Source organism: Callithrix jacchus, chromosome 9 (assembly GCF_049354715.1).
Source record: "Callithrix jacchus isolate 240 chromosome 9, calJac240_pri, whole genome shotgun sequence".
In the NCBI taxonomy this organism is placed as follows: domain Eukaryota; kingdom Metazoa; phylum Chordata; class Mammalia; order Primates; family Cebidae; genus Callithrix; species Callithrix jacchus.
The window spans coordinates 19,674,581-19,686,793 of record NC_133510.1 but is presented as its reverse complement, the minus strand read 5'-3'; the positions used below and the strand labels follow the sequence as shown (position 1 = coordinate 19,686,793).

The window sequence follows — 12,213 nt, the reverse complement described above, 5'->3', positions numbered from 1 at the left end:
ATATCCATGAACGCACTTGTGTCTAGGGAAATTGGAAGGTGGTTTGGGCCCCAACACAGTCACTTTGTTTGGGGAACTCGTGGCCCATCTGAGCCACAGTTGTTTTCTCAATTAGGTGTGTCAGGGAACGGATCTGGGAGAAAGATCTGGGCTTGCCATGTGAGCTCAGCTGAAAAAGGGCTCTGCACTGAAAGTCTTTCTCAGGGGAGGCTTGGTGGACTTTGGGGAAAATCCCTGTTTAATCATTGAGAGCAGGCTGGGTGTGGTGACTCGTGCTTGTAATCCCAGCACTTTGGGAGGCCTAGGTGAGTGGATCTCTTGAGTTCAGGAATTCAAGACCAGTCTGGCCAACACAGTCAAACCTGGTCTTCACTAAAAATACAAAAATTAGCTGAGTGTGGTGGTACGGGCCTGTAATCCCAGCTACTTGGGAAACTGAGGCAGGAGACTCACTTGAACCCGGGGGCAGAAGTTGTAGTGAACTGAGATTGCACCACTGCACTCCAGCCTGCATGACAGAGTGAGACTGGGTCTCAAAAAAAAAATTACGAGAGTGAGTCCTGTGTGTTTCAACTCATGCCTTCTCTACTGGAAGAACTTAAACAAAACTCTCGACTCCCTTCCTTTATCTGTGGAATGGTGGTGAGTAATCTTCTCTCTCACGTTGCGTTATTGTGTAAGGGAAGCAGCTCACACATTCTTGAGCTTCCTAGAAAAAGCCCCAATCCCAGACTTGTGCCTCCCCCACTGGATGGCCTGGAACACATTCTTTTGCTCATTTCCTCATCTGTAGAGTGGAGATGAGAATCTCCCTTCCTCATATTGCATTATGTGAAATGTAAACACCACAGAGCAAGTCCTTCGAGCTTCCTGGAAGAAGCCCAACCACGGCCCCTGGGGATTCTGTAGTTGTGGGATGAGTGATGCAATGACAGTGTTGAGATTTTTGCCTTGATGCCCTTGACCCCAGAGGGACAGCTCCTCGATGAAGGCCTCTGCGTGGAGAGCACCGAGTGTCCCTGCATGCATTCCGGAAAGCGCTACCCTCCCGGCACCAACCTCTCTCAAGACTGCAACACCTGGTAATGGGGGTGGCACAGCGTGCTCTGGGGCAGCTGCCCAGGGGACTGGGGAGGGAAGCGGGGTCTTCAGGGGTGGTGGCAGGTGGAAAAGAACCTGGCTCGTGCCAAGAAAGAAGAGACTGAGTTGGAGGCTACTGGCGGGGACTAGGGACAGGTGTGACAGGCAATGCTGGGGAGCAAAGAGATATTACAGAAAATAAGCCTTGAAGAGGGGGAGGTCAGGAAGGGCAGGATTCTTCACAGTGGACAACATCTCTAGCTGTCCACCCAAACTGTGCCTTCATAAATGACCCTCTCCCCCTGGAGGACGACTGTGTCACTCAGCAGCACGTAGGTCCTTCTCTCCTTGAAATCTCTCATCTGCTAGGCGGCACTGAGTCCCTGCAGTAGCCAGGCCCAGCCTGCCTTCTGTCGTCTGAAGAAGCTCTTCCAGATGTCGCCTCTCGCTGGCTTTGCCAGTCCCCTGCACAGCAGGGACAACTCATTTCGCGCCCAGGCCTCCTCCCTTTGCTTCTTTCCCCGGATAGCAGCAGGTCCCGTGAGCCCCCAGGCTCTCAGTCGGCCGCTGCCCACCGCACCTCTGTCTGGGAACTGCCCCTTTCCTTGCCCCCCTTGGTCTTTGCCACTCACTGTGTGTGGGGTAGGAATTTGACTTCTCGGTATCTGAGTAGATTTTCAGGGTCATCAGGTAGTTTCCTTTTTCTTCTTCTTTTTCTCTGTTGGGGTTTCTTCCCCTGGGGAAAATCCACAAAGGTAAGATCCTTCTGTGGCCAAATTCCTTTCCTGTACCGTGTTAGCCCTATGAGGATTCTGCTAGCACCGGCTCCTTTCTTCTCGCTCATCCCGTCGTCTGGGGACTGTGATAACTACCGTGAGCCCTAACTTCATTTGCATACCTTGTGTTCACAGAGCCTCCATGACCTGTGCTTTTTTCCCAACAGCATCTGCCGAAACAGCCAGTGGGTCTGCAGCAACGAAGACTGTCCGGGTAGGTGACCTGATGCCCATTCTCTTCCTCCTCCTCTGAATGGGGAGGCGTCTCCTCCTCTCTTACCGGACAGGGAGGGTCATACATCAAGGCAGCGAGAAGTTGTCCTCTCTGCACTGTTGGATGCAACCACCTGACCCCAGCTCTGGTTTCAGGTACCAGCTGTGCTAACCCATTCACAGGCCAGAGGCGGGGAGCCTGGCAACAGCTGAAAGGGGAGCACCTGGGACCAGGTGTTACTGTCTGTCCTCATCACCTGTTTGCTGAAAGGATTAAGGTTGATGAGCTGTAAGGCCTCTATGGTCGTGACTGATTAAACAAAGAGGATACAAATTCTTTGGAAAATTAAGAGGTAGAAGGCCTGGTAATTCTTTAGTCTTGAAGGTAGAGTTCTAATGGAATTTTCCAGAATGCCCGATATGAAGACCATGGCATGGTCCAAGAGCTAGGGAAACCAGGTCACCAAATGATTCCTCCCATCCTGTCCCTGCCCCGGAAAATCTGCTTAGGAAAAATTGTTGAGCAATCTCTGCCATTTGCTTTCTCCTCTGTTTGGCCCCAACTCTGTTCTGTTTACTGGAAACCTTGCTCATTCAAAGCTCCCTTCTGCCCCACCTTCCGAGGACCGAGGACCTTGCCCTCTGTGTCACTCACATGCTGTTTTCTATGTGCTGGCCACCGCGCTAGACACGTTCCGGTTACAACCTGTGAGGCAGGTGCGATTTGTTCTCTTTTTATGAAAGCCGAAACAGACCTGGAGAGGTTAAATCACTTGCCCAAAGTCACACGGCTGCTATGAGGTCCAGGTAGGTGACCTGGGCAGAGCCATGACTTGAACTCACAACGGCCTGACTTCTTGCTTTTTCCCTTCCCTTTCTTCCCCTTCCTTGTCCTGACCTTTGGTGGCCTGAAGTGGGCTGAGCTTGGATACCTGGGATTGAATTCAGGGTTTGTGAATAAAAGGCTTTAGGATCACTCAGGGCCTTAGCCAGTGCCCTCTACACTGGGAAAATTCTAGAACTAGATGTGGGCTAGATCAATTAGTCTAGCAAAGAGATGCCTACCCAGCCAGGTTACTTTTTGTGCAACCCTTGAAGAAAGCGTGAAGGAGAAAACATTGCTTTTGAAAGTGATATTTGTGTTCCATTTAACATGACTACACCATGTGAAAGACTAAAGGGGCTCTTTGGAAGACATATGAGTTGCTGCAATTAACCTGAAAACACTTTGAACATCTAAATAAGAAGCATTCATTGTTTGAGATCTGTGAGCCCCAGCGGATGGAATTAGGAATTCAGTTTATTGTGTGTGTGTGTTTTTAGACATCTGTAACCGCCAGATTGAGGACGTCTTCCCCAGTTATGGAGTCTTAACAGCTACTTACTGTAGGATGTAGGATGGGTCTTCCATCCATCATCCTTCCAACTGTCCATTCATCCAAGTACTATTTGAACACTCATGGACTGTTTTCTGGGGCAGACAGCACAATCCCCTGATCTTCAAATCGAAATCTAGATTTCTAACTTTGATTAGAATCTAACTTTGCTGAGGATGTAAGTCGTTCTCTTGATGACTTGATGAAAAGATAAACGGTTTCAATTCTGTCCACTGAATGGTTTGATATTTTACCAACAAAACTACGAAGCTCTTCCTACATTCTCAAAGCCTTGGCTCTGACCGTCTTCTTTGAGTTTGGGAGTTTTGTTAATCATTGCCTTCTTACCCATTTGCACCCCTGCACATGAGCGTATTTCCACACCCTGCCATGACTCAGCAGGCAATGGGGCTGTCTGATGTTCCCAGTGTGATGACTGCAGATCGAGCTGCTGATGGAAAGAGTAGGTAGGAAGTTTCTGGAAGAGGATATGCTTGGCTTTGCTTGTAAAGCGAGGAGCAAGCCAGAGCTTCTCTGCAGGCCCTGGAGAAATGGGTCACCTGTGGTGGCTTCTGCCTGTAATCTCAGCATTTTGGGAGGCCAAGGCAGGCGGATCATTTGAGGCCAGGAGTTCAAGACCAACCTGGCCAACACAGCGAAACCCCATCTCTACTAAAAATACAAAAATTAGCTGGGTGTGGGGGTGCATGCCTATAATCTCAGCTACTCAGGAGGCTGAGGCAGAAGAATTGCTTGAACCCAGGAGGTGGAGGTTGCAGTGAGCTGAGATCGTGCCACTGCACTCCAGCCTGGGCAACAGAGTGAGACTCCATCTCAAAAAAAAAAAAAAAGATAATTTCTGATGAATTCTAACACAGCCTAATAATTTGACCTTGGGAATCAAGGTCAGTTTGTTCTGAAGCCTCCAGGAAGAAAGATACACCCCACATCCCAGGCTAACAGAGACATCAATGAGTTATCAGAGCAGATGCGTCTGGCACAGGAAGATGCGTTCTGAGGGGCCCGTGCTTGCCTGGGGTTTCTGACTCCTCGAGTTCACAGAAAGTCTCCAGTGGCCTGTTCGCTTCTGCTGGGGTTTCTAGAGTCCCGTCAGACCCCTTTCAGGCCAGGCCAGGGCATCATGTTTCATAGATGAGGCTTTCTTCCCCCGGTCTCCATGTTCGGAGACCCAGTTGTCCCTATGCCCCTTGGGATGTCCCCGGGATTAGAATGACATTAGGCTTGGCCATAAAGAAATCGAGTTTATGAGACTGCAGGAGCCAAGCCACGAGGCCATTTCAGATGGCATCAAGGGCTTTGGGCTCTGCAGCCTGACGGACTGCCTGTATTCACATCCCTGTTTGGCTTCTTTGGGAACTTGGACGAACTTCTCTATGCTTGAGTTTCCTCATCTGTAAACTGGGAATAATAATGAGCCCCTCATAGGAGCAATCAATGAGATGGCTTCCACAGAGCACTTGGAAATGCATCTAATACCAGGCACTGTGGCTCACACCTGTAATCCCAGCCCTTTGGGAGGCTGAGTGGACAGATTGCTTGAGCCCGGGAGTTGGATACCAGCCTGGGCAACATGGTGAAACCCCATGTCTGCAAAACTTGGAAACATTAGCCAGGTGTAGCGGTGTGTGTCTGTAGTCCCAGGCACTTGGGAGGTTGAGATGGGAGGATCACTTGAGCCTGGGAGATTGAGGCTGCAATGAACTGTGATGGCACCATTACACTGCAGCCTGGGAGACAGTGAGACCTTGTTGCAAAACAAACAGAACAAGAAGAAGAAGAAGAGGAGGAGGAGGAAGAAAAAACCAAAATGCAACTTTGGCAGGTACGGCAGCCTGCACCGGTAATCCCAGAGCTTTGGAAGGCCAAGGCAGGTGAATGATTTGAAGTCAGAAGTTTGAGACTAACCTGGCCAACAAGCTGAAACCCTGCCCATACTTACCACCCCCACAAAAGTTAGCTGGGCACGGTGGTGCACGCCTGCAATCTCAGTTACTCGGGAAGCTGAGGCAGGAGAATCACGAGAGGCCGAAGGCAGAGGCTTCAGTGAGCCGAGATGGCACCACTGCACTCCAGCCTCAGCGACAGAGTGAGACTCTGTCTCAGGAAAAAAAAAAAAGAAGAAGAAAAAGGAAATACATCTTGCACATTTGGTAGAGATTATGTTGCAGGCTTTGGTGACAATTTGCGTCTGGTGGAAGTCTGAGTCGCTTTGCTAAAGGCCGGAGGGTTGGCATTTCTGCAGGGAAGGCTTTGGGAGGTGAAGGGTTGTGAGGCTGGGGAAACAAATGGCCCTGAGCAGAGCAGTGGCATCTGGGGCTCACTACTGCAGACTAAAGGGTTTGTTCAGAAGCGGTAATGCACTTCCACCAGATGAGAGATTCCCTTTTGTGTTTTCATGATGGAGGATCTTTATTTACATAGAAGTGGATCTGCGTTAACTTCCAGATGTTTTTTAATGCTATTTTAGGAATCACCTGCCTTTCATTCGTTCACCAAACTTTTAGTGCCCATCTCTGTGTAGTGGTGGGCCCGCTGTTCATCGGGGGCCGCCTGTTGCTGACTGATAGGGAATTTCCAAGTGTCCCATCCTGGGCAGAGGATGGGTGAGCCTGGCTGCGTGGCCCATAGTTCTGGCTGACATTCTGGCTCCCGTGGCTAACTCCTACCTGGCAGCTCACCCATCCGTTTTCCTGTGTTTGTGGCTCTGTTCCTCAATTGTACCGAGGAGATAAGCTAAATACAATATTTAGACTTCTGATTCCCGAGAAAGCTGGGAACACAAGTCAGTGAGGGTCAGCGAAGGAAACGAGATGAGAGGATTAGATGCTGGTCCTGAAAGTTTTCCTTTCGAATATTTGCATGTTTCTCATTGACCCTTCTTTTCCTGGGTATTGTTAGATATAGCAGAAGTCAGTTTGCTTGCTTAGATAAGAGTGCTCTTGAGAAAACAGGGAAAGGTTGGGGGAAGAATTCACACCCATTTTTACTGCACTGTGTCCAAGACATTTGACACAAATGACCATCTTACGCTGTTTGTAGAATGACGATACTTTCTGAAAAATGGTCCGTTCAAGAAGGCTTTCCCGAGACCTCACTGGACCTGAAATTCCAGCACAACCAAAATGGGATGGGATGATCCCAGCCCCTCTCTTGTGGCCTGTTCTGCTCTGACCTCCATGAACAGTCACCCCTCACTGTCACCCTTCTCGAGAGGGCAATGGGGAAGGTGGCTCATGCTGAAGGGAGTGATCTGGGGCCTCTCCACATTCTCCTAATTTCTGCTGGGCTAGATGTGCCCTCCTGGAGGGGGTGTGCTGCACCGGGGACCAGGCAGAGGGACATGTGCATCCTGGGGCACTCATCCTTAGTCCTGCCTTCACACACATCCCAAAGACAGGCCCACGCCTCGGTCCAAGCCTACACAGTCTAGCCTGGCCCCTGGCCGGGCCTGTCAGCGCACATGCGGGTATGAAGTGCCAGGCAGTGGGGGCCTGTGGAGCTTGTCCTTGACAGACGGACAGCTAGAATCTCTCCGTGCCTTTTGGGGACCCCTTGGCTGTGTGACAGGGCCTAGCATCAGCCCGGGAGCTGGGCCCACATGCGACTGCCTGTAGGACCCTCTTAGGTTTCTCTCTCTAGCATTGGTCTAGCATCTGTTCCCTGAAGGGGGAAACTCAGGTGGAGGCTGGGGTAGTGCCATGGAGAGCCACGCCTCCGCCATTGTGAGGGCCCCCGGGGAAGCCCTGTACACTCTATTTATCCTCATCTTTGCTTCAGTCCTTAGAGAAAGGAACTCACACACGCCCCCTAGTGTGGCTGGGTGGGCAGAGTCTTCCTCCTTTACCAAATGGCAATGGTTTATATATATCCATATTTCTTTTTCTGTGGAGTAGGTAGCAAAGATGAGAGCAGGTGTAGGAAATAGATAGGGGAGGTGGGGAAGGGATCCGATGCCCTTTTCAGCTTTCATGGGTCCCTGTTTGGCCCTAAAGATGGGATTGCCTCAAGCCAGGGCAGGTTGATGGAGAATCACTGGAGCCATTGGCAGAGGCCTCCCCCTGCCAGGACACCGTCCAGGCTGTGTGATCTCAGGTTGGAGGTACATCAGGCCAGAAGTATGGGGCCTAGGCTAGGGCCTGGGAGAGGCGGAGTAGGAATTAGCGTGGGGACAGTTGAGGGTTTTGAGTTGCAGGGTGATGAAGGGGAGTCCTAGTCCCCACCCACAGATGTGTCAGCCTGGGCTGGGAAGCTGGCCCCGTCGAGGTCAGCACTGCCTGGGTGGTGGTGAGATCATGGGCAGATGGCCTCCTGGTTCCCCATTGGTCCTGACTGGAGTCACAGTGTGGGCCTGGCCCTCTGAGGACACAGAAAGCAATGGCCTCAGAGTCGCCCCTCTGCTGGGGAGGAGAATGGAGTCCCCATTTTCACTGCTCTCCCACCTCATCCTGTCTCTGGGCTGCCTACTCTGACCCTGGCCTGCAGGGACTCTCAAGGGGTGGCATTGTGTCCCAGAGTCCCTCCACACTCAGGTTCAGAGAACCCCGTGCTATTGGGCAGCATCCCCCTGGCAGGGCACTCCGCTGGCACCAGTCTGAGGCTGGCGCGGCAATGATGCCTGTGGGAAGCATGAAACCCAGGCCAGTGGGCTGCGAGGGAGGAGGGGAGGCTGCAGGGAGCCCAGAAGCAGAAGCGTGGGTTCCCGCGTGGCTCCACCACTGACTGAGTGTGGCTCTGTCACCTTCCTTAGTTGCCCCATCTGTAAAAGGAAGCCTTGACCTGAATGCCCCAGCTCTGACATCTTGCAGTTTTAGGAGCAGGAGCTGAGTCCTCGTGTAGAATTCGTATTTAGACTGGTGTGGTAAAAGGACATCCATGCAGTTTTGGGGAGAGGGTGCCCTGCTTGCATATGCATTCCACCTTGGCCACCCTAGGGGACGTCCCCTCACCTTCCATTCTTCTCCCTTCCTCTGTGTCTCTCCAGGGGAGTGCCTGGTCACAGGTCAATCCCACTTCAAGAGCTTCGACAACAAATACTTCACCTTCAGTGGGATCTGCCAGTACCTGCTGGCCCGGGATTGCCAGGACCACTCCTTCTCCATTGTCATTGAGACAGTGCAGGTGAGCTTTGCCAGGCTGGCGCTGGTCGGGGGGCAGCCCAGGGTGCTGCATAGCTGCTAGGCTGACAGGGCAGCCCCTGGAAGACATGGAATGTTGCTCTCTCTGCAGGTGGGAGGCCTCTTCTTCCAGACTTCAGTTATCCCCTCATTCATCCGGAAACCCAGCCCATCCCCTCTCTCCCTAGATGCTTTGGGAAGGCATCCTGCCCTGCCAATAATGCCTACTCAGGGCCGGCTCAGCTCCCCACCCAGGGGAAGTATCCTCTTCGGGTCTAGCCTGTTGCCTCCATAACTAACCCTCTGATGTTTGGAGCTGGGGGTGGCTGGGGTGAGAGCAGAGGGCCTGACTTCTGCTCTGAACTCCATGGTGCATGTGTGGGCTCCTTTCTCTAGGGGTGGAAGCAAAGATGAGGACAAATAGAGTGCACAGGGCTTCCCCTGAAGATCAAAGGCCCTGATTCCCTTTGAACGATAGGGCCGAGGAACACGATGAAGCAGAGGCCCATGGTTCTTTAAAAAAGACCAGGCCGGGCTGGGAAAAGATGCAGGCACAGATGTGCTCAGTGCCCTCCTGCTGCACAACTCTAGGGGGCCCCATTCACATGGAATATTCTGGGAGAATGGGGTTGTAGGCTATGAGAAGGCCAGAGGCTCTCTGGGGTCAGGGACCTTCTCTGATTAAAAGGGTCCTGGGCTGAGGTGCTGGACAGGCAGGGGCTGTAGCAAAGTCACCCTGTGTTCCCTCTTGGCAGTGTGCTGATGACCCCGATGCTGTGTGTACCCGCTCTGTCACCATCCGGCTGCCTGGCCTGCACAACAGCCTTGTGAAGCTGAAGCATGGGGGCGGAGTTGCCATGGATGGCCAGGACGTCCAGCTCCCCCTCCTGAAAGGTGTGCTTCGTCCTGCTCCACCATGCCTGGGGCTGGCCAGGCGCATCCCTTAGCACCCTTCTCCTCAGCCCTGGCCACTGTCCCTAGGGACCTGCACGCCTCTTCTGTGGGAATGTGATGGGGAATTGCCTTTGGAAAGCAGGGTGGGGTGCTTGGCATGCATCCCTGCAAGAAAGGAAGGCTTCCTGGAGGAGAAAGACTAGAGAAGAAAGCCTGTAGATGAAGATGTTGCTCTAGGCCTGGGACAGAGTGTGGCTGGGAAAAGGGAACCAAGAGGGTTTTTATTTGGCTTGAACCAAAGGGGCGAGTTGAGTCTTGGGCAGGCGGTTCTGGTTTGCTCTGGGGTGGGAAAGGGTCAGAGGCTGATGCTGAGATCGGGGGTGACTGGTGAAGTCACATCAGAGGATGCCACTTGGGGCAAGGCCAGGTGACCCTCTGGCCTGTCTAGTGGTAGCAAAAAACCTACCTGTCCAGCATCTTCACCCAGGTTGCCCTGTGCCTGCCAAAGCAAACCTGCTTTTGCATAGGAAAGCTCCGAAACTTCACGCTCAAAATGGCTCCCACACTCGTCCTTCTCTGCGACTGCTGCCACTTTGTCGCCCACTATCCTAGCATCGCACACAGTGGGTGAACTTGGGCCAGTGGGTACCCAGCACGTCCATGGGTGTCAATGCTGTGTGTGTATCCTAATGAGATATGTTTGTTCCCCCAGAGCAGGGGGGATGCTCCCATCTGTCTCCACCTTCCCACAGAAGCAGCAATTGCTCTGTTCAGTGTTGTACACAGCATTGTGCAGACAGGAGGTGGTGTGCAGTGGCAGAGTGTCCCAGGCATGTTCAGGCGTTGTGGTGTCAATGCGAGACAGATCCCCTTTGCTCCAGGGCACCCACCTAAAGCAGAGGATGCAGGAGCCTCTGCCTCCCTCCTGTGGCAGCAGGGGGAATGGCAGGTCACAGCGCAGGTGCAGAGGCTTCCTGGGGGACCCTAATTGCCCTCTGTCCACCTTGATCACCCTTCTACCTGACACCCCCTTAAACCTCATGGCCACTCCACCTGCCCCTAAGTCATTGCTGTTCATTGCTACCATCCTTTTGAGACACCCCATTTCCCCCCAAATACATCTGCCCCCCACTACCCTGTCCTCTCCCCACCTCTGCCTGAATCCTGTCCTGCTGGATCCCAGGTGACCTCCGCATCCAGCACACAGTGACTACCTCCGTGCACGTCAGCTACGGGGAGGACCTGCAGATGGACTGGGATGGCCGCGGGAGGCTGCTGGTGAAGGTAGGTCCCCCTCATGGGGCATTGGCTCCCTGCAGCCCAACCCTTACAAAGTACCCCTTGTGCCCTGGGCAGAATGGCTTTGTGTGGTGGGAAAAGAATTCCTTTCTCCTCATGGCCTACACCCCCATATCGAGGAACAGGCCTCTCGTTTATGAGGCTGGTGTTTGTTTTCTGGATGCCCCTTCTTGGCCCCAGGGGATCCTCCCTGCTGGGCTCTGCTATCCCAAGGGCCTCTAGACTTGGGTGGGCTCTTGTGGAGTTGGGGAGGGGGCAGGTTTGCTGTCCAATCTCCCTGCTGAAACAAGGTCCGGGAGCAGGCTGTCTTCCGGGGTGCCCACTGTGGGTAGTAAGCGAAGAGCCAGATTGGCACTCCGAGCTGAGAGAAAGCCGAGTTTCCCATCTGCCCGGGAGAGGTTGCACAGGAAACCACCAGATTCCTCCCCTGGGCCCTGGACTCTGCATGTGTGGGCCACTTCTTGTTCTCGGTGGTCCTAGAATCACACTGGATAGCAATCCATACTTTTCCTGGGGCCTCTATCTACGCTGTTTGTCTGGAAATGTCTCAGGCAGGTGGGCAGTGCAGATATTATTACTGGCACTTTATAAATGAGGCAGCCAGGGCCCAGGGAAGTCGAGGGATGGTCCAGCACTCCAGGCTCATCGGATTTCCCACTCTGACCCCCCGCCCTCCTGAATGACCCAGGATGAGCGAGGATTAGCTCTTTGCCTCGTGCCTTTCCCATCAGAACAAAAAGTGGCTCTCAGCTTTTGGCCTTTACACTGTTCAAAATTATTGAGAACCCCAAGATCTTGTAGGAGGATTATATCTATTGATATTTACCAGATTAGAAATTAAATTAGAGACATTTAAAATATGTACTTATTAACTCATTCAAAAATTGTAATAATAAACCCACTACAAGTTAACATAAACATCAATGTTTTGGGAAAAAATAAGTGTTTGCCAGAACCAAAATAAGCAACAGGAATAATACCACTGTAGTACATTTCTGCAAATCTCTTTAATGGCTGGCTTAATGGGAGACAGCTGGCTTCTCGCGTCTACTTCTGCGTTCAGTCTTTTGCAATATTGCATGTCATGTGGCCACTGGAAAATTCCACTGTATACTTGTAAGGGAATGAGGAGGGAAAGGGCAAATAATGTGTTCAGAGCATTATGAAAGTAGTTTTGGTTTCGAAGACCCCTGGAAGAGGTCTCAGGGACCCCCCTGCGTCTCAAGACTACACTTTGAGAGCCACTGTGCTAGATTATGCCTCGGATTCCTGGAGAGCCTCCTCCTGCCTCCTGGGGTCTGGTGCTCCACAGGGTCCTTGCTGTAGTCCTGGTGGGGGGCCGTCGGGCATCGCCCAGGAGACCCTGGCATCCTCCCTCCTCCATGTTCTTTTTCTTGTCTTAGAGATCCTGAGGGAATTTCAAACTAACTCCTTTTTCTT

At 52.3% G+C, this 12,213-nt stretch overlaps 1 protein-coding gene across 2 annotated transcripts in view; it reads left to right on the top strand.

Moving 5' to 3' along the window:
• Positions 1-12,213, top strand: part of VWF (von Willebrand factor) — a 170,843-nt gene that overhangs the window by 49,717 nt on the left and 108,913 nt on the right. For both annotated transcript variants that reach the window (XM_002752243.7, XM_009003456.5), the window contains exons 9-13: positions 971-1,082; positions 2,024-2,070; positions 8,448-8,584; positions 9,336-9,474; positions 10,658-10,758. In XM_002752243.7, coding sequence (XP_002752289.4) covers positions 971-1,082; positions 2,024-2,070; positions 8,448-8,584; positions 9,336-9,474; positions 10,658-10,758 — 536 coding nt within the window. The remainder of the gene's footprint in view (positions 1-970; positions 1,083-2,023; positions 2,071-8,447; positions 8,585-9,335; positions 9,475-10,657; positions 10,759-12,213) is intronic.